Source organism: Panthera uncia (genome assembly GCF_023721935.1).
Source record: "Panthera uncia isolate 11264 chromosome B2 unlocalized genomic scaffold, Puncia_PCG_1.0 HiC_scaffold_24, whole genome shotgun sequence".
NCBI classification, from domain to species: Eukaryota; Metazoa; Chordata; class Mammalia; order Carnivora; family Felidae; genus Panthera; species Panthera uncia.
Window position 1 is genome coordinate 74200144 of NW_026057580.1, and position 21787 is coordinate 74221930.

A 21787-nucleotide genomic window follows, 5' to 3' on the forward strand; every position below is an offset into this window, starting at 1 on the left:
TGCCTAAAGAATCTAGAAAAAGAACAACAAATAAAGCCTAAAGCAAGCAGAAGAAAGTAAATAATAAAGATTAGAGCAGAAATAAATTATATAGAAACAAAGAAACAATAAAAAACAGTGGAACTGATAATAACACCTGATTCTTTGAAAGTTAATAAAATTGATAAACCCAGATAAGTCCAGCCAGACTTATCAGAAAGAAAAGACAAAGGAATCAAATAAATAAAATCAGGAATGAGAAAGATCACAACCAACACCTCAGAAATAAAAACAATTATAAGAGAATATTATGAAAAATCATATGCCAGCAAATTGGGCAATCTGGAAGAAATGGGTAAGTTCCTAGAAACTCACAAACTACCAAAACTGAATCAGAAATAGAAAACTTGAGCATACTCATTACCAACAATGAAATTGAAACAGTAACCAAAAATCTCCCAACAAACAAAAGTCCAGGGTCAGATGGCTTCACAGGGGGATTTCTACCAAACATTTATAGAAGAGTTAATACTTGTTCTTCTTTCTTTTTTTTTAATATATGAAATTTACTGTCAAATTGGTTTCCATACAACACCCAGTGCTCATCCCAAAAGATGCCCTCTTCAATGCCCATCACCTACCCTTTCCTCCCTCCCACCCCACCATAAACCCTCAGTTTGTTGTCGGTTTTTAAGAGTCTCTTATGCTTTGGCTCTCTCCCACTCTAACCTCATTTTTTTTCCTTCCCCTCCCCCATGGGTTTCTGTTATATTTCTCAGGATCCACATAAGAGTGAAAACATATGGTATCTGTCTTTCTCTGTATGGCTTATTTCACTTAGCATCACACTCTCCAGTTCCATCCACGTTGCTACAAAGGGCCATATTTCGTTCTTTCTCATTGCCATGTAGTACTCCATTGTGTATATAAACCACAATTTCTTTATCCATTCATCAGTTGATGGACATTTAGGCTTTTTCCACAATTTGGCTATTGTTGAGAATGCTGCTATAAACATTGGGGTACAAGTGCCCCTATACATCAGTACTCCTGTATCCCTTGGGGAAATTCCTAGCAGTGCTATTGCTGGGTCATAGGGTAGGTCTATTTTTAATTTAATTTTTTGAGGAACCTCCACACTGTTTTCCAGAGTGGCTGCACCAGTTTGCATTCCCACCAACAGTGCAAGAGGGTTCCCGTTTCTCCACATCCTCGCCAGCATCTATAGTCTCCTGATTTCTTCATTTTGGCCACTCTGACTGGCGTGAGGTGATATCTGAGTGTGGTTTTGATTTGTATTTCCCTGATGAGGAGTGACACTGAGCATCTTTTCATGTGCCTGTTGGCCATCTGGATGTCTTCTTTAGAGAAGTGTCTATTCATGTTTTCTGCCCATTTCTTCACTGGATTATTTGTTTTTTGAGTGTGGAGCTTGGTGAGCTCTTTATAGATTTTGGATACTAGCCCTTTGTCCAATGTGTCATTTGCAATTATCTTTTCCCATTCTTTTGGTTGCCTTTTAGTTTTGTTGGTTGTTTCCTTTACAGTGCAGAAGCTTTTTATCTTGATGAGGTCCCAATAGTTCATTTTTGCTTTTCATTCCCTTGCCTTTGGGGATGTGTCAAGTAAGAAATTGCTGTGGCTGAGGTCAGAGAGGTCTTTTCCTGCTTTCTCCTCTAGGGTTTTGATGGTTTCCTGTCTCACATTCAGGTCCTTTATCCATTTTGAGTTTATTTTTGTGAATGGTGTGAGAAAGTGGTCTAGTTTCAACCTTCTGCATGTTGCTGTCCAGTTCTCCCAGCACCATTTGTTAAAGAGACTGTCTTTTTTCCATTGGATATTCTTTCCTGCTTTGTCAAAGATGAGTTGGCCATACTTTTGTGGGTCTAGTTTTGGGGTTTCTATTCTATTCCATTGGTCTATGTGTCTGTTTTTGTGCCAATACCATGCTCTCTTGATGATTACAGCTTTGTAGTAGAGGCTAAAGTCTGGGATTGTGATGCCTCCTGGTTTGGTCTTCTTCTTCAAAATTACTTTGGCTATTCTGGGCCTTTTGTGGTTCCATATGAATTTTAGGATTGCTTGTTCTAGCTTCAAGAAGAATGCTGGTGCAATTTTGATTGGGATTGCATTGAATGTGTAGATAGCTTTGGGTAGTATTGGCATTTTAACAATATTTATTCTTCCAACCCATGAGCATGGAATGTTTTTCCATTTCTTTATATCTTCTTCAATTTCCATCATAAGCTTTCTATAGTTTTCAGCATACAGATCTTGTACATCTTTGGTTAGAGTTATTCCTAAGTATTTTATGCTTCTTGGTGCAATTGTGAATGGGATCAGTTTCTTTATTTGTCTTTCTGTTGCTTCATTATTAGTGTATAAGAATGCAACTGATTTTTGTACATTGATTTTGTATCCTGCAACTTTGCTGAATTCATGTATCAGTTCTAGCAGATTTTGGTGGAATCTATCGGATTTTCCATGTATAATATCATGTCATCTGCAAAAAGCGAAAGCTTGACTTCATCTTTGCCAATTTGGATGCCTTTGATTTCCTTTTGTTGTCTGATTGCTGATGCTAGCACTTCCAACAGTATGTTAAACAACAGCGGTGAGAGTGGGCATCCCTGTCGTGTTCCTGATCTCAGGGAAAAAGTTCTCAGTTTTTCCCCATTGAGGATGATATTAGCTGTGGGCTTTTCATAAATGGCTTTTATGATGTTTAAGTATGTTCCTTCTATCCCGACTTTCTCAAGGGTTTTTATTTAGAAAGGATGCTGGATTTTGTCAAATGTTTTTTCTGCATCGATTGACAGGATCATATGGTTCTTATCTTTTCTTTTATTAATGTGATGTATCACGTTGATTGATTTGCGAATGTTGAACCAGCTCTGCATCCCAGGAATGAATCCCACTTGGTCATGGTGAATAATTCTTTTTATACGCTGTTGAATTCGATTTGCTAGTATCTTATTGAGAATTTTTGCATCCATATTCATCAGGGATATTGGCCTGTAGTTCTCTTTTTTTACTGGGTCTCTGTTTGGTTTAGGAATCAAAGTAATACTGGCTTCATAGAATGAGTCTGGAAGTTTTCCTTCCCTTTCTATTTCTTGGAATAGCTTGAGAAGGATAGGTATTATCTCTGCTTTAAACGTCTGGTAGAACTCCCCTGGGAAGCCATCTGGTCCTGGACTCTTATTTGTGGGGAGATTTTTGATAACCGATTCAATTTCTTCGCTGGTTATGGGTCTGTTCAAGCTTTCTATTTCCTCCTGATTGAGTTTTGGAAGCGTGTGGGTGTTTAGGAATTTGTCCATTTCTTCCAGGTTGTCCAATTTGTTGGCATATAATTTTTCATAGTACTCCCTGATAATTGTTTGTATCCCTGAGGGATTGGTTGTAATAATTCCATTTTCATTCATGATTTTATCTATTTGGGTCATCTCCCTTTTCTTTTTGAGAAACCTGGCTAGAGGTTTGTCAATTTTGTTAATTTTTTCAAAAAACCAACTCTTGGTTTCGTTGATCTGCTCTACAGTTTTTTTAGATTCTATATTGTTTATTTCTGCTATGATCTTTATTATTTCTCTTCTTCTGCTGGGTTTAGGCTGCCTTTGCTGTTCTGCTTCTATTTCCTTTAGGTGTACTGTTAGATTTTGTATTTGGGATTGTTCTTGTTTCTTGAGATAGGCCTGGATTGCGATGTATTTTCCTCTCAGGACTGCCCTCACTGCATCCCAAAGCGTTTGGATTGTTGTATTTTCATTTTCATTTGTTTCCATATATTTTTAAATTTCTTCTCTAATTGCCTGGTTGACCCACTCATTCGTTAGTAGGGTGTTCTTTAACCTCCATGCTTTTCGAGGTTTTCCAGACTTTTTCCTGTGGTTGATTTCAAGCTTCATAGCATTGTGGTCTGAAAGTATGCATGGTATAATTTCAATTTTTGTGTACTTATGAAGGGCTGTTTTGTGACCCAGTATGTGATCTATCTTGGAGAATGTTCCATGTGCACTCGAGAAGAAAGTATATTCTGTTGTTTTGGGATGCAGAGTTCTAAATATATCTGTCAAGTCCATCTGATCCAATGTGTCATTCAGGGCCCTTGTTTCTTTATTGACCATGTGTCTAGATGATCTATCCATTTCTGTAAGTGGAGTGTTAAAGTCCCCTGCAATGACCACATTCTTATCAATAAGGTTGCTTATGTTTATGAGTAATTGTTTTATATATATATGGGGGCTCCGGTATTCGGCGCATAGACATTTATAATTGTTAGTTCTTCCTGATGGATAGACCCTGTAATTATTATATAATGCCCTTCTTCATCTCTTGTTACAGCCTTTAATTTAAAGTCTAGTTTGTCTGATATAAGTATGGCTACTCCAGCTTTCTTTTGGCTTCCAGTAGCATGATAAATAGTTCTCCATCCCCTCACTCTCAATCTAAAGGTGTCCTCAGATCTAAAATGAGTCTCTTGTAGACAGCAAATAGATGGGTCTTGTTTTTTTATCCATTCTGATACCCTATGTCTTTTGGTTGGCGCATTTAATCCATTTACATTCAGTGTTATTATAGAAAGATATGGGTTTAGAGTCATTGTGATGTCTGTATGATTTATGCTTGTAGTGATGTCTCTGGTACTTTGTCTCACAGGATCCCCCTTAGGATCTCTTGTAGGGCTGGTTTAGTGGTGATGAATTCCTTCAGTTTTTGTTTGTTTGGGAAGACCTTTATCTCTCCTTCTATTCTAAATGACAGACTTGCTGGATACAGGATTCTCGGCTGCATATTTTTCCTGTTCAGCACATTAAAGATCTCGAGCCAATCCTTTCTGGCCTGCCTAGTTTCAAAAGAGAGATCAGTCACGGGTCTTATAGGTCTCCCTTTATATGTGAGGGCATGTTTACCCCTTGCTGCTTTCAGAATTTTCTCTTTATCCTTGTATTTTGCCCATTTCAATATGATATGTCATGCAGAAGATCGATTCAAGTTACCTCTGAAGGGAGTTCTCTGTGCGTCTTGGATTTCAATGCCTTTTTCCTTCCCCAGTTCAGGGAAGTTCTCAGCTAGTATTTCTTCAAGTACCCCTTCAGCACCTTTCCCTCTCTCTTCCTCCTCTGGGATACCAATTATGCGTATATTATTTCTTTTTAGTGTATCACTTAGTTCTCTAATTTTCCCCTCATACTCCTGGATTTTTTTATCTCTCTTTTTCTCAGCTTCCTCTTTTTCCATAACTTTATCTTCTAGTTCACCTATTCTCTCCTCTGCCTCTTCAATCCAAGCCGTCGTCGTTTCCATTTTGTTTTGCATTTCGTTTAAAGCATTTTCAGCTCCTCCTGACTGTTCCTTAGTCCCTTGATCTCTGTGGCAAGAGATTCTCTGCTGTCCTGTATACTGTTTTCAAGCCCAGCGATTAATTTTATGACTATTATTCTAAATTCACTTTCTGTTATATTGTTTAAATCCTTTTTGATCAGTTCATTAGCTGTTGTTATTTCCTGGAGATTCTTTTGAGGGGAATTCTTCCGTTTGGTCATTTTGGATAGTCCCTGGAGTGGTGAGGACCTGCAGGGCACTTCTCCTGTGCTGTGGTGTATAACTGGAGTTGGTGGGCGGGGCCACAGTCAGCCCTGATGTCTGCCCCCAGCCCACCGCTGGGGCCACAGTCAGACTGGTGTGTGCCTTCTCTTCCCCTCTCCTAGGGGCGGGATTCCCTGTGGGGTGGCGTGGCCCGTCTGGGCTACTTGCACACTGCCAGGCTTGTGGTGCTGGGGATCTGGCATATTAGCTGGGGTGGGTAGGCAAGGTGCACGGGGGGCAGGAGGGGCAGGCTTAGCTCGCTTCTCCTTAGGTGATCCACTTCAGGAGGGGCCCAGTGGCAGCGGTAGGGAGTCAGACCCGCTGCCTGAGGGGTGGCTCCGCAGAAGCAGAGCGTTGGGTATTTGCGCAGAGCAAGCAAGTTCCCTGGCAGGGACTGGTTCCCTTTGGGATTTTGGCTGGGGATGGGCGAGGGAGATGGCGCTGGCGAGCGCCTTTGTTCCCCGCCAAATAGCTCTGTCGTTTCGGGGCTCAGCAACTCTCCCTCCCGTTGTCCTCCAGTCCTCCCGCTTTCCGAGCAGAGCTGTTAACTTATGACCTCCCAGACGCTAAGTCGCGCTTGCTGTCGGAACACACTCCGTCCATCCCTTCCGCTTTTGCAAGCCAGACTTGGGGGCCCTGCTTGGCCGGCAGGCTGCTCCTCCGCCCTGGCTCCCTCCCACCAGTCCGTGCAGCGCGCACAGCCTCTCCGCCCTTCCTACCCTCTTCCGTGGGCCTCTCGTCTGCGCTTGGCTCCGGAGACTCCGTTCTGCTAGTCTTCTGGTAGTTTTCTGGGTTATTTAGGCAGGTGTAGGTGGAATCTAAGTGATCAGTAAGACGCCTCACGTTGGACTCTGCACTGAGTATGGAGGCTTCTTAAGATTCTCTCTCTCTCGGGGTTCCTGGGTGGTTCTGTTGGTTATGTGTCTGACTTTGGCTCAGGTCTTGATCTTGTGGTTTGTGGGTTGGGACCCTGAGTCGGGCTCTGTGTTGACAGCTCAGAGTCTGGAACCTGTTTTGGATTCTGTGTCTCCCTCTCTCTCTGCCTCCCCCTGCTCATGCTCTGTCTCTCTTAAAAATAAATAAACATTAAAAAATTAAAAATAACAGTTCTATTTTCCCCTCTCTCCTGCTTGTTGTCTCTCTCTCTCTCAAAACCAAATTAAAAACAAGAAAAACACACTAAAGTTTCTAAGATGATTGAAAACATTTTAGTAGGTTTTTCCTATTGCCATGATTTTATAGCTAAAAGGCATTTTCACATATATTTGATTGTTGATGTAAGAACAAGAGAATATTGTCGCTCTCTGGGGGAGTTAAGAAGAGGTACCATGTGAGGTATGTCTTGAGGAGTAATTGATAGTCACTAGGCCAATTGTGAAGAGAGAGGCATTGCAGGGAATAAGGCAAAATACAAAAAAGAGCTGAATATATGCATGATATGATATGGTTAGGAGAGTGAAGTTCAACTAACAGGCTTCATCCAATTGTAAGGTATTAGGGTAAAAATATAACAGAATGAAAGCTTCAGAAATATTGAATACTTCCTTTCTTTGCAGATTATTTACATATACAGAAACCCTAAGGACGTTATGTGCTCATATTTCCACTTTTCAAAGAATGTGACATTACAAGTTACAAGTTCCTTTGAGGAATTTATGGAACAATTTCTAGAAGGAAAAGGTAACTAAAGTTTTATAAACTAAGTAATAAGTCTGGTGTCTTGTGGTGTTTTTAGACTTAGTGAATGGCAGAGGGAAAGAGGATGCTGAACAAGAGTTGCATGGGTCAGTAATCAACATATGAAGCTAGTTGGTAGGGTCACTTGGGTAACCAAGTTCAGCCACTGTTGCAAACACTGATCATTCTCTCTCCCTCTCAGGAGAGTGTCAAGATTTCAGTCATACCACCAGAAAATATGTGCATCTAATATGAAAAGAATATTTCACTAGCACACAGATTTCTGTTCTAGCTAAGGGAGAAGCATCTCAGTTTAGATACCGGTTGGGAACTTTGCACTGCGTATTGCAGGGGGCACCTCCCAGCTTTTTGACAAAGTTCCGTTCTACTTTCTTTTCTTTAAAAAGTACTTTTAAAAATATTTTTATTTGTTTTTTAATGAATCTCTACACCCAACTTTGGGCTCGAACTCACAACTCCGAGATCAAGCGTTGTATGCTCTATTCACTGGGCCAGCCAGGCAACCTCACATCGTTAGGATTGATTCTGAGGATGATGATCTGGAACAGCAGAGTTAACAGATTAGTCTGTAATGCACTGTGCCCAGCTGCAGTGACTCATCAGCAAGTCCTCATGTTCCACGCAGCAGGGAAATAGCTCCATGTGCCTTTGTGTATCACTTAGTTCTCTAATTTTCCCCTCATACTCCTGGATTTTTTTATCTCTCTTTCTTTCAGCTTCCTCTTTCTCCATAACTTTATCTTCTAGTTCACCTATTCTCTCCTCTGCCTCTTCAAGCCGAGCCATCGTGGATTCCATTTTGTTTTGCATTTCGTTTAAAGCGTTTTTCAACTCCTCGTGACTGTTCCTTAGTCCCTCGATCTTTGTGGCAAGAGATTCTCTGCTGTCCTGTATACTGTTTTCAAGCCCAGCGATTAATTTTATGACTATTATTCTAAATTCACTTTCTGTTATATTATTTAAATCCTTTTTGATCAGTTCATTAGCTGTTGTTATTTCCTGGAGATTCTTCTGAGGGGAATTCTTCCGTTTGGTCATTTTGGAGAGTCCCTTGCATGGTGAGGACCTGCAGTGCACTTCCCCTGTGCTGTGGTGTATAACTGGAGTTAGTGGGCGGGCCGCAGTCCGACCCGATGTCTGCCCCCAGCCCACTGCTGGGGCCACAGTCAGACTGGTGTGTGCCTTCTCTTCCCCTCTCCTAGGGGCGGGATTCACTGTGGGGTGGCGTGTCCCGTCTGGGCTACTTGCACACTGCCAGGCTTGTGTTGCTGGGGATCTGGCGTATTAGCTGGGGTGGGTAGGCAAGGTGCACGGGGGGTGGAGGGGCAGGCTTAGTTCGCTTCTCCTTAGGTGATCCACTCCAGGAGGAGCCCTGTGGCAGCGGGAGGGAGTCAGATCCGCTGCCGGAGGTTTGGCTCCGCAGAAGCACAGAGTTGGGTGTTTGCGCGGAGCGAGCAAGTTCCCTGGCAGGAACTGGTTCCCTTTGGGATTTTGGCTGGGGGATGGGCGGGGGAGATGGCGCTGGCGCCTTTGTTCCCCGCCAAGCTGAGCTCTGCCGTCCGGGGGCTCAGCAGCTCTCCCTCCCTTTGTCCTCCAGCCTTCCCGCTTTCCGAGCAGAGCTGTTAACTTATGACCTCCCAGATGCTAAGTCGCGTTTGCTGTCGGAACACAGTCCGTCCGGCCCCTCCGCTTTTGCCAGCCAGACTCGGGGGCTCTGCTTGGCCGGCGAGCCGCCCCTCCGCCCCGGCTCCCTCCCGCCAGTCCGTGGAGCGCGCACCGCCTCGCCGCCCTTCCTACCCTCTTCCGTGGGCCTCTAGTCTGCGCTTGACTCCGGAGACTCCCTTCTGCTAATCCTCTGGCGGTTTTCTGGGTTCTTTAGGCAGGTGTAGGTGGAATCTAAGTGATCGGCAGGACGCGTTGTGAGCCCCGCGTCCTCCTACACCGCCATCTTCCGGAACTCCCCCTGCTCCATGTGCCTTTGGAATCAGCGAGAGGAAGAAGCAGAGGATTCCTTCTTCTGTTCCCTTTTGGTTTTTCTTACCCCATGTTAAGGTGATTTCCTGTCTATATGAAATGCGCTTTTAAGAGACCAATTTCTCCTTGAGTCATGTAATTGTTTCGTGGTGGAAGCTGGATGGTTTTTCCACAACCAGGCGCGAGTGGAAATCTGAAATCTAGCAGCACATTTCCTTTTCCTTCTTTGTTACTGAGGCATCCTGCATCTTCTAATACTGTATCTTATTTTCAACGGGTTCAGCATATTTACCTAATTATGTATCTGTTCTCCCCACAGTGTTGGGAAGCCTTTGGTTTGACCACATCAAAGGTTGGTATGAGCACAAAAGCCTCTTCAACATTCAGTTCTTGATGTATGAGGAGATGAAGAAGGTGAGAAATGTGACATTAGTGACTTCTCTGAAGCTGTAAGTCATCCTGGCCGAATGAATATCAAGGTTCATGCTCAGAACATCCAAAGGACGATATCAAATTTGAGATCCCAGATACAGTGTACCAGGAGACGTTCTTCCAGTATCACTTCTAAGCTTTCTTTACCAGGTGTTCATTTCCAAAGCATACTGGAGCTTTCTTTTCAAAGATTGTCTCTGTGTGAGGAATTGTCTGTTGATGTATGTGGGCATGCATATCTTTGATTATTTTGAGCCAGGTTATTGGTCTCTCTTTCATGGATTGTTAAGTCTGTTTTCTGCACTATGTAATCTAGTAACATTCTACATGTTATGTTACACCTCTTGGGAAATTTTAATCTTGTCTGCATTGTATATGGTTAAGCATTGCAAGAAAAATTAAATGAAAATGGCTGTGTGTGATTAGAAAGAATTCAGCTCCTGGACAGTCAAGTCCAAGTGGCTTAAAACAGAAGAAGTTCTACTGCTTATTGGCTGAATTCCAGAGGTAGGACATCCTGATGCTGGGTGTGGCAGCTCAGACATGTAGAGAATGTCCCTGCATTTTCTGTCTTTCCTTCATATCATATTTGGTGTGGTTATGATGTCTCCCCTCATACTAGAAGAATGGTTGTTGTAGCTCCAAAGTCATGTCCTTAGGTGATAGCATGCATGGGAGAAATAAAGGGAAATGGGAGAAAAAGGGCTTTCTGGCCTTGCACTGTTTGCACCTTTTCTCCATGAGGAAAATCCCTCTCAGAAGTTTCTGTTTCATTTCCTCTTTCTGTTTCAATGCCAAAATGGTGTCATGTGACCACCCCAGACTAATGTCTTGTAGAGGACAATTGGATTGCCATGAGGGTCTTAGATCAATCAGGATCATTACTAGAATGGGCCTGGGCACTGCTGCCAGGACACCCCCCCCCCCCAGGGATCTCTTAGCGAGAAAGAAGACAAAGAGTTCAAAGGCAGGCAAGATGAAGGGCCGATGAATAGTTTTCACTAGTTTGGGTTCCAGCTGCCCCAGTATCATGACAGCGAGACTAGACTGTCTTGTTGAGACCATATCTCCTACCAAATAAGAGATTCAAGTATCTGGCCAGCCTTGCAACCTTCCTCACAATATGGGCCATCCATTGCCTCCAACCTCATCTCCCATCTTTCTCACCCAAAGCCTGTCAGATATAGCTCCAGGGAAACTCAACTTCTAATACCCTATGACCTGATATTTCATACCTTCCATGCAACCACAGTGTTGCAGATATTCTTTCTTTTGTCTAGATTCCATACCTTTAGTTTGTCTACCTAGAAAACTCCTGTTTTTGCTTTAATCCCCAGAACAAATTTCTCATCTTTGTTGAAACTTTCTCTGAAATCTGTTACACAATTACTCTCGGCCCATAGGTCCTACTACTGAATTCCCAGCACTGATCCCCTGTTGTGCCTCTGATCACCGGCACCATCATGCAGGGCAGTGTTTGACACAATAGCTACTCCCCAAATACTTGCCAAGTTACCACAGATAAAATGAAATATGAGCGTTCCTAAAATTAACCCAAATGTGTTCTAAAACGGTGGACAAGTCAAAGTTTAATTTACCAAGAAAGATAAGCAAGTCACTGCTTATGGTCAGCTCTAGTTCTTTTTTTTCTTTTCTTCTAAAATTGTTTTATTTTTTCATTCAACATTATGTATGTTATCAAGTTTTGTATTGGCTTTTTCTTTTCTTTTCTTTTTAAATTTCCATCCTAGTTAGTTAGCATATTGTGCAATAATGATTTCAGGAGTAGATTCCAGTGATTCATCCCCTATGTATAACACCCAGTGCTCATCTCAACTAGTACTTTCCTTAATGACCTTTGCCCATTTAGTCCATCCTCCACCAACACCCCTTACAGCAACCCTCTATTTACTCTCTATATTTAAGAGTCTCTTATGTTTTGTCACTTTCCTTGTTTTTATACTATCGTTGCTTCCCTTCCCTTGTGTTCGTCTGTTTTGTATCTTAAATTCCACATATGACTGAAGTCATACGATATTTGTCTTTCTCTGACTGACTAATTTTGCTTAGCATAATACCCTCTAGTCTGATCCACGTTGTTGCAAATGGCCAGATTTCATTCTTCTTGATTGCTGAGTAATGGTCTACTGTATACATATACCACATCTTCTTTATCCATTCATCTGCCAGTGGACATTTTGGCTCTTTCCATACTTTGGCTATTGTCAATAGCGCTGCTATAAACATTGGGGTACATGTGCCCCTTCGAAACAGCACACCTGTATCCCTTGGATAAATACCTAGTCAACTCCATTTATCAAACCAGCCTTAGTACCTATGATATTTAGTTGTGACTCATGTGTAAGTCTTTCTTATAATGTGAATAATTTATCATACTGTGATTTATTATAGGATCTCAAAGGTTCTCTGTCAAAAGTCTGCAAGTTTTTGGGGAAAGAGCTGAGTGAGGAGGAAATGGATGCCATTGTGAGACAGGCCACATTTCAGAACATGAAATATGACCCACGGGCAAATTACAAGAATATAATAAAGACCCGATATGGGTTAGAAGCTAAAGGTCATTTCCTTCGCAAAGGTGAGGTTGAACAGTGAATGGCTGTCCTACACGATGGTATGAGTGGATTAAAATGTAGCTTCTCAGCTTCTTGGGTTACTTTTATAACATGGAGCTCTCATGGCCCAGTGCCCTTCTGTAGACAGATGATTTTCCATGATTTCCTCTTGGTGCTCTTCAAGAGACTATATATCATATGGTCCCTGAATGTATCTGATTAATAATCTAAAATCATAAGGCCTTCTCCATGGCCCCTAGAATTCCACCAAAGACTAGTACAATGTCTGCCACAAAAGGGATGTTCATTTACTATTAGATTCTTTCCCCCCATTAACATGGGATGAGCACATGTGATGATGAGTTTAATGGTGGGTCTGTTGGCCATCACTGGCTGCTCTTCCATCTCTATTTTTTCCCAAACCTCCGCCAGGACTGATTTAACAACACACTTTTGCTGTTCTCTTGTATTGTGCATGACTATCATGTGTCCTCTACTACCAGAAACTTACGTCATAAAAATGTATGGAAATATCTCCATTAGGTCAATATCTCTTACGTCATCCTGAGTGAGTTTTTAAATGAATTTACTTTCATAAACTAATAAATTTGAACATGTTAGAATATTTTTATTATTTTATACAATCATTCTACTTCATACTTTGTGATATTCTAACAGTACATGGGACATCTATAATACAGAATTTTAGACATAAATTTTCTACTTAATCACAGGGTTCTATGCTTGCATGTATAGTAACAGTAAATATTTGGTTTGATTTCTCTACATGAGTATTTCCTTCACTAAATCTATTTATAGATCTTTATCCATTCAGCTCAACAATGTGAATCACTGGTAACTCGAAGCCAAACTGAGTCCCCTTCCTGTTACTCTCGGCATACCCTGTCATGTTGTAGATGTTATGACCCCTCTCAGCTGCCATTATCATTGTACTTGCAATTTTTTCTTTGAAAAAAGAAAATTTTCTGTTTATACATCTTTAACCCACCTGCAAATGAGACTGAAATGGCCAAGAAGACAAATAGCAGGAGCCAAATTTCCTTGTGGAAGCGAGGAACATTTTCTTATGTTTCTTCTGCCCAGACACGTACTTTTCTTTTACATCTTATGTAATGGAATGTCATTTGCCCTAGCTTTACCATTCCTGCACTATTTGTATTTTCAGTTTCATTAGTATTTCAGTCTGTTTCAGTTATTGGTTTACACTTCCATGTGCTTTTACAATCAGTGTTTCTTTTCTTGCTTCTTCTATCAGCCTCTTTTGTCATCACAACTCTGTGTCTATAAGTTTAAGTAAGACTTTGGTAAACCTACAGTGAGTACAGATGGAATAATTATAGGTGAGCCATTCCAAATGGTATGAGCTTGGCTATATTTTAAAAATGTCTCTGAGCATCCATGTCCTCATCAGTAAATATTTGTCCAAGGAAATCTGATTTTGGGAATTTTTAAAGGACCTCTGTAAACTAACACTAGCCCATGCTAACCTGGAACAAAATAGTAAACAAGCTGCAGGAGTTTTCTCCTTTTCCCTGTGGCTGACAGCTGAGGAGTTGGGCTAATTACTTAAATTATAACCTAATTGCCATGATGAGTTTGTGTCCCCCTCGCTGGCCATAAGGTGGGAGAGGCAGGGCATGGTCATATGCAGGAGCAACTGGGGCCTCAGTGGGGAGGAAAATAAAAAACTAAAAACTGATGTTCCTCCCAACTCTAGGGCATCATGTTCCCTCATCTCAGAATCTTCACTGAGGCAATTTCTTTGCTTTACCTCCCAGGTACCATTGGAGACTGGAAAAATCACATGACTGTTGAGCAGAATGAAAGGTTTGACAAGATTTTCCAAAGGAAAATGAAAGATTTTCCCTTGAAGTTCATCTGGGATATGAATGAAGAATAGAATTTTAAGCAATGCAAACTATTTTAAGAAAGCACTTTCAGAAATAAATATATTGAAGTGTATAATTTCATCTTTGACTACCATTGGCTCATTATTGACAAACCTCAGTGATTAATAAATATATATATGTGCCTTTATATCATTTTCTATCTGTGCCCTGTTTTCCATTTGCTGGAATTCCTCAGTTACTGATCAGGAGAGTATTTCTTTCTTTGATTTGGCATATGATTATGAAATGGTTTTTGTTTTATATTCAGAAATTCCAAAGCTCTTGAGCAAAAAGCAAGTCATAACAGGTGGTTGATTTGACATCTTAAAATAGATGATTCCTAATATATGCAAAACTACTTATGGGCTTTCTTGATATTTAAGATTTTAATTTTTAGGTAATCAAAGAAGTCAACCTTTAATTTTATGGTTTCTAGGTTTTGTGTCTAACTTAGAATATTGCTACGACAAGTATTTTCATGTATTCATAAAGCTTATCCTTATTTAATCTGAATACTTAATATATGCTGTAAGACCAGTATCCTGTACTTTTCTAACAGATAGCCAATTGGCCCAAGGTCATTTATTTAATAGCCACCATTTTCCTAGTGATTGAAAGAGACATAATCTTGTTTTATACAAGTGTATGTACATGAGTTGACTTATGCAAAATGACATATTTTCTGATGATATACTTTTCTTTTTCATTACCATGTCATAATTTCTAACATAAGTTAATAAACTGTCATAAAGAGTAGTGTTGGAATTTTGCTAAGTATTACCCTACTCTTTTTGTTTTTAATATAATTTATTGTCAAATTGGCTAACATACAGCGTGTACCGTGTGCTCTTGGTTTTCGGAGTAGAAGAATCCTGTGGTTCATTGCTTACATACAACACCCAGTGCTCATCCCAACAAGTGCCCTCCTCAATGTCCATCACCCATTTTCCCCTCTTCCCCACCCCCCCACCCATCAACCCTCAGTTTGTTCTCTGTATTTAATAGTCTCTGATGGTTTGCCTCCCTCCCTCTCTGTTTGTAACTATTTTTTCCCCTTCCCTTCCCCCACAGTCTTCTGTTACATTTCTCAAGTTCCACATATGAGTGAAAACATATGATATCTGTCTTTCTTGACTGACTTATTTCACTTAGTATAATACCTTCCAGTTCCATCCACATTGTTGCAAATGGCATGATTTCATTCTTTCTCATTGGCAAGTAGTATTCCATTGTATACATAAACCACATCTTCTTTATCCATTCATCAGTTGATGGACATTTAGGCTCTTTCCATAATTTGGCTATTATTGAAAGCACTGCTATAAACAGTGGGGTGCATATGCCCCTATGCATCAGCACTCCTGTATCTTTTGGATAAATTCCTAGTAGTGCTATTGCTGGGTCGTAGGGTAGTTCTATTTTTAATTTTTTGAGGAATCTCCACACTGTTTTCCAAACTGGCTGCACCAGTTTGCATTCCCACCAACAGTGCAAGAGTGTTTCCGTTTCTTCTCATCCTCACCCGCATCTGTTGTTTCCTGAGTATTTTTTATTTTTTTTTTAATTAATTTATTTTTTTTTTCAACGTTTATTTATTTTTGGGACAGAGAGAGACAGAGCATGAACGGGGGAGGGACAGAGAGAGAGGGAGACACACAGAATCGGAAACAGGCTCCAGGCTCTGAGCCATCAGCCCAGAGCCCGACGCGGGGCTCGAACCCACGGACCGTGAGATCGTGACCTGGCTGAAGTCGGACGCTTAACCGACTGTGCCACCCAGGCGCCCCTCCTGAGTATTTTTTAATTTTCATTTATTTTTGAGACAGTGTGAGAGACAGAGTGCAAGCAGCGGAGGGGAGGGAGACACAGAATCTGAAATGGGCTCCAGGCTCTGAGCTGTCAGCCCAGAGCTGGACGCGGGCTCGAACTCACAAACCGTGAGATCATGACCTGAACCGAAGTCAGATGCTTAACTGACTGAGCTGCTCAGGTGCCCTCCTGAGTTGTTAATTTTAGCCACTCTGTCCAGTGTGAGGTGATATCTCAGTGTGGCTTTTATTTGTATTTCCCTGATGAGTGATGTTGAGCATCTTTTCATGTGGCCATTGGGCATCTGGATGTCTTCTTTGGAAAAATGTCTATTCATGTCTTCTGCCCATTTCTTCACTGGAGTATTTGTTTCTCAGGTGTTGACTTTGATAAATTCTTTATAGATTTTGGATACTAACCCTTTGTCCTATATGTCATTTGTGAATATCTTCTCCCATTCTGTCGGTTGCCTTTTAGTTTTGTTGATTGTTTCCTTTGCAGTGCAGAAGACTTTTATCTTGATGAGGTCCCAATAGTTCATTTTTGCTTTTAACTCCCTTGCCTTTGGAGATGTGTCAAGTAAGAAATTGCTGTGGCTGAGGTCAAGGAGGTTGTTGCCTGCTTTCTCCTCTAGGGTTTTGATGGTTTCCTGCCTCACATTCAGGTCTTTCGTCCATTTTGAGTTTATTTTTGTGAATGGTGTAAGAAAGTGGTCTAGTTTCATTCTTCTGCATGTTGCTGTCCAGTTCTCCCAGCACCATTTGTTAAAGAGACTGTCTTTTTTCCATTGGATGCTCTTTCCTGCTTTGTCAAAATGAGTCATCCATACAGTTGTGGGTTCAATTCTGGAGTCTCTATTCTATTCCATTGGTCTATGTGTCTGTTTTTGTGCCAATACCACACTGTGTTGATGATTACAGCTTTGTAGTAGAGGCTAAAGTCTGGGATTGTGATGCTTCCCTCTTTAATTTTCTTTTTCAATATTGTTTTGTCTATTTGGGGGTCTTTTGTGATTCCATACACAAGCATGGAATGTTTTACCATTTCTTTGTGTCTTCTTCAATTTTCTTCATAAGTTTTCTATAATTTTAAGCATACAGATCTTTTACATCTTTGGTTCGGTTTATTCTTAGCTATTTTATGGCTCTTGGTGCAATTGTAAATGGGATTAATTTCTTGATTTCTCTTTCTGTTGCTTCATTATTGGTGTATAGAAATGCTACCGATTTCTGTACATTGATTTTGTACCCTGCGACTTTGCTGAATTCATGTATTAGTTCTCGCACCTTTGGTGGAGTCTTTTGGGTTTTCTATGTAGAGGATCATGTCATCTGTGAAACTTGAAAGTTTGAATTCTTCTTTGCCAATTTTGATGCCTTTTATTTTGTTTTGTTGTCTGATTGCTGAGGCTAGGACTTCCAACACTATGTTAAACAACAGTGGTGAGAGTGGACATCCCTGCTGTGTTCCTGATCTCAGGGGGAAAGCTCTCAGTTTTTCCCCATTGCAGATGATATTAGCTGTGGGCTTTTCATATGGGGGTTTTATGATGTTAAAGTATGTTGTTTGTATCCCGACTTTCTTGAGAGTTTTTATTAAGACAGGATGCTGTATTTTGTCAAATGCTTTTTCTGCGTCTGTTGGCAGGATCATATAATTCTTATCCTTTCTTTTATTAATGTGATGTATCACATGGTTTGATTTGCAACTATTGAACCAGCCCTGCTGCCCAGGAATGAATCCCACTTGGTCATGGTGAATAATTCTTTTGATATGCTGTTGAATTAAATTTGCTAGAATCTTTTTGAGAATTTTTGCATACATGTTCATCAGGGATATTGGTCTGCAATTCTCCTTTGTTGTGGGGTCTCCATCTGTTTTGGGAATCAAGGTAATGCTGGCCTCATAGAATGAGTCTGGAAGCTCTCCTTCTATTTGTATTTTTTTGGAACATCTTGAGAAGGATAGGTATTAATTCTGCTTTAAATGTCTTAGAATTTCCTTGGGAAGCCATCTGGCCCAGGACTCCTATTTGTTGGGAGATTTTTAATAACTAATTCAATTTCTTCACTAGTTATGGGTCTGTTCAAATTTTCTATTTCTTCCTGTTTGAGTTTTGGTAGTGTGTGGGTGTCTATGAATTTTTCCATTTCTTCCAGGTGGTCAAGTTGTTGATATATAAGTTTTCATGACATTCCCTGATAATTGTTTGTATTTCTGAGGGATTGGATGTGATAAGTCCATTTTCATTCATGATTTTATATATTTGGGTCGTCTCTCTTTTCTTTTTGAGAAGTCTGGTTAGGGGTTTATGAATTTTGCTTATTTTCTCAAAAAAAAAAACCCACGCAGCTCTTAGTTTCATTGGTCTCATGCTTTTAAAAATTTTTTTTTAAATAAAAATTTTTTTTTGCATTCTATATTGTTTATTTCTGCTCTGGTCTTTATTATTTCTCTTCTTCTGTTGGCCTCTGGATTTCTTTTCTGTTCTGTTTCTAGTTCCTTTAGGTGTGCTGTTAGATTTTGTATTTGGAATTTTTCTTGTTTCTTGAGATAGGTCTGGACTGCAATGTATTTTCCTTTTAGGACTGCCTTTGCTGCATCCCAAAGGGTTTGGATTGTTTTATTTTCATTTTCATTTGTTCCCATATATTTTTAAATTTCTTCTCTAATTGCCTGGTTGACCCATTCATGTTCTTTAGGATGTTCTTTAACCTCCATGCTTTTGGAGGTGTTCCAGACTTTTTTCCTGTGGTTGACTTCAAGTTTCACAGCATTGTGATCTGAAAGTGTGCATGGTATAATCTCAATTCTTTTGTATTTATTGAGGGATGTTTTGTGACCCAGTATGTGATCTATCTTGGAGAATGTTCCTTGTGCACTTGTGAAGAAGTGCTGCTTTAGGCTGAAAAGCTCTGTATATATCTGTCAAGTCCATCTGGCCCAGTGTATCATTCAGGGCTATTGCTTCTTTACTGATTTTCTGCCCATATGATCTGTCCATCGGTGTAAGTGGAGTATTAAACTCCCCTGCAATTACCACATTCTTACCAATAAGATTAAGTATGTTTGTGATTGTTTTATACATTTGGTGCTCCCAATTTGGGTGAATAAATGTTTATAATTGATAACTCTTCTTGATGGATAGACCTCATAATTATGATATAATGCCCTTCTTCATCTGTTGTTACAGCCTTTAATTTAAAATCTATTTTGCCTGTAATAAGTATGGACACTCCAGCTTTCTTTTGACTTCCAGTAGCATGATAGATGGTTCTCCATCCCCTCACTTTAAATCTAAAGATGTCCTCAGGTCTAAAATGGGTCTCTCGTAGACAGCAAATAGATGGGTCTTGTTTTTTTTTTAATCCTTTCTGATACACTATGTCTTTTGATTTGAGCCTTTAGTCCATTTACATTCAGTGTTAGTATTGAAAGATATGGATTTAGAGTCATTGTGTTATCTGTACATTTCATGCTTGTAGTGATGTCTCTGGTCCTTTGTGGTCTTTGCAACATTTCACTCAGAGTCTCCCTTAGGATCTCTTGTTGGGCTGGTTTAGTGATGATGAACTCCTTCAGTTTTTGTTTGTCTGGGAGAACCTTTATCTCTCCTATTCTGAACGACAGGTTTGCTGGATACAGGATTCTTTGTTGCATATTTTTACTCTTCAGCACATTGAATATTTCTTGCAATTCTTTTCTGGCATGCCAAGTTTCAGTAGATAGGTTTGCTACTATCCTCATGTGTCTACCCTTGTAGGTTAAGCCTGTTTATCCCTAGCTGCTCTCAGAATTCTCTCTTAATCTTTGTATATTGCCAGTTCCACTATGATATGTCATGCAGAAGATCAATTCCTGTTACGTCTGAAGGGAGTTCTCTGTGCCTCCTGGATATCAATGTCCATTTCCTTCCCCAGATTGGGGAAGTTCTCAGCTATTATTTGTTCAAGTACACCTTTTGCCCCTTTCTCTCTCTCTTCTTCTAGAACTCTTATGATACGGATATTATGTTTCTTTGAATCACTTTGAACCCTTAATTCTCCAATTCTCCCTTCATGGTCGAGAATTTTTTATCTCTCTTTTTCTCAGCTCTATCTTTTTCCATACTTTTATCTTCTATTTCACTTATTCTACCCTCTGCCTCTTAAATCCTCATTGTCACTGCCTCTAGTTTATTTTTCACCTCATTTACAGCATTTTGTAATTCATCATGACTATTTTTTAGTTCCTTGGTCTCTGTAGCAGTAGATTCTCTGCTCTCTTCTATGCGTTTTCAAGCCCAGTGATTAATCTTATGACTATTATCCTAAATTCTTGTTCAATTATATTGTTTATATATGTTTTGAGGAATTCTTTAGCTGTAATTTCTTCCTGAAATTTTTTTTGAGGAGAATTCTTCTGTTTCATCATTTTGGCTGGTTTTCTGTCTGTTATGTGTTTCAAAACTTGTTATGGGTCTTGCACCTGTGAGCACTACTATCTTAAAGAGGGCTCATACACTTTCCAGAGCCTTGCCCTTCAGGAGATCTTTATTGGAGTGTGTTTCCTGCTCTCTGTTGTTGTGACTTTGTTTGCTTTATCTCCCTACTTGTAGTAATGTTTTGGACCCTCCACCAGGTGTGCTTTGATTTGTTTGTTGAAGTAGCACTGGGAAAGCAAGCAAACAAGCAAAATGCAAAAAAAACAAAAACATACAAACAAAAACAAAAAACCAAAGACACAAATAAAAAAAAAACCCAGAACACCAGCTACAACAAAAAAATGGGGTGGAGTGGAGTTGGTGTTGATGGAAGAGGCTTCATCCCATAGAAAGAGATAAATGACAGGATTGGGGAAAATAAAATAAAATAAAATTGACCAGGCAGAGAAACTGTACAGCTTAATCCAGAAAGAGAGAGGAAAATAAAGAAGGAGTTATAGAACAGGCGTAAAGGGGATAGATTAAATATGTCTGCTTAACAACCCAACAACCAGAATAACTAGACTGGAGGAGGGAAGAAATAAGAAGGAGAAAAGGAAGAAAAAATATATATATAATAAAAATTGTCCAAGAATTAAATCAGGAAATACAAAACCACTGGGTGCCTTGGAACCGATGGCAGCACTCATCTGGCAAAGGGGCTGTCCGGTCGCTGTCAATCCCACTCTAGTAGATATGCAGTTACCAGGCGTGGAGAGGCGTTGTTTGCTGTAGGCTGGTCCTGCCTCCTTTGTGGGCTCACTATCCATTCCCTGAAGCCCCACCTTGTTGGTGATGGGGAGAGAAATGGTGACACCCTAGTCTTTCCTCTACAGGCTGGGTGTCCCAAACCACTCTGTTCAGGCCATCCTCACAGTGCTGCAGGCACTCATGAGGTGGTGTGTTCCATTCTCCCAACTCCCGTGCCTCCCTGGTGCTCGACTGGGATTTAAACCCCAATGTCTTAAAGGGTCCTGCTCTGTGCGCTAACCCCCCCCCCCCCCCCCCCCCCCCCGCCCCCCCGGGGGAAGTGCCGCTCTGCGCCTCTCATATCTGGTCTCTGACTGGCAGGTGCAGGCAGTCTTTTTCCTGTCAATGGTTATATACCTTCTTCCCACAGCACTCCAGGGAGGGGATTGCTTTCTCCCACTGTGGACTGTGCCTCTGAACTAGTTACTGAGCCCGGGGCTGGCTCCCCTCCTCCTCAGGTGCATGAAGAGAGCAGCTGACCCCAGTCCAGAGAAAGCCCTGCAGTTAGAGATCGGATCTTTCTCCATCCTGGTCTGTGGTTTTTCTCTTGTCCAGATACAGTCCTACACTTCCCCAGCCTGTCTTTCTCTTCCCTTTGTCTCTCTGCA

The 21787-nt window shown here is 40.8% G+C and overlaps 1 protein-coding gene across 1 annotated transcript in view; it reads left to right on the forward strand.

Annotated features, from left to right (window-relative positions):
* LOC125939131 (amine sulfotransferase-like) overlaps positions 1–14271 on the forward strand; it is a 38002-nt gene extending 23731 nt beyond the window's left edge. Inside the window, exons 2-4 of the mRNA XM_049654656.1 lie at positions 9511–9657; positions 12088–12271; positions 14048–14271. Coding sequence (XP_049510613.1) covers positions 9511–9657; positions 12088–12271; positions 14048–14169 — 453 coding nt within the window. The 3' untranslated portion in view covers positions 14170–14271. The remainder of the gene's footprint in view (positions 1–9510; positions 9658–12087; positions 12272–14047) is intronic.
* The last annotated feature ends 7516 nt before the right edge of the window (positions 14272–21787 follow it).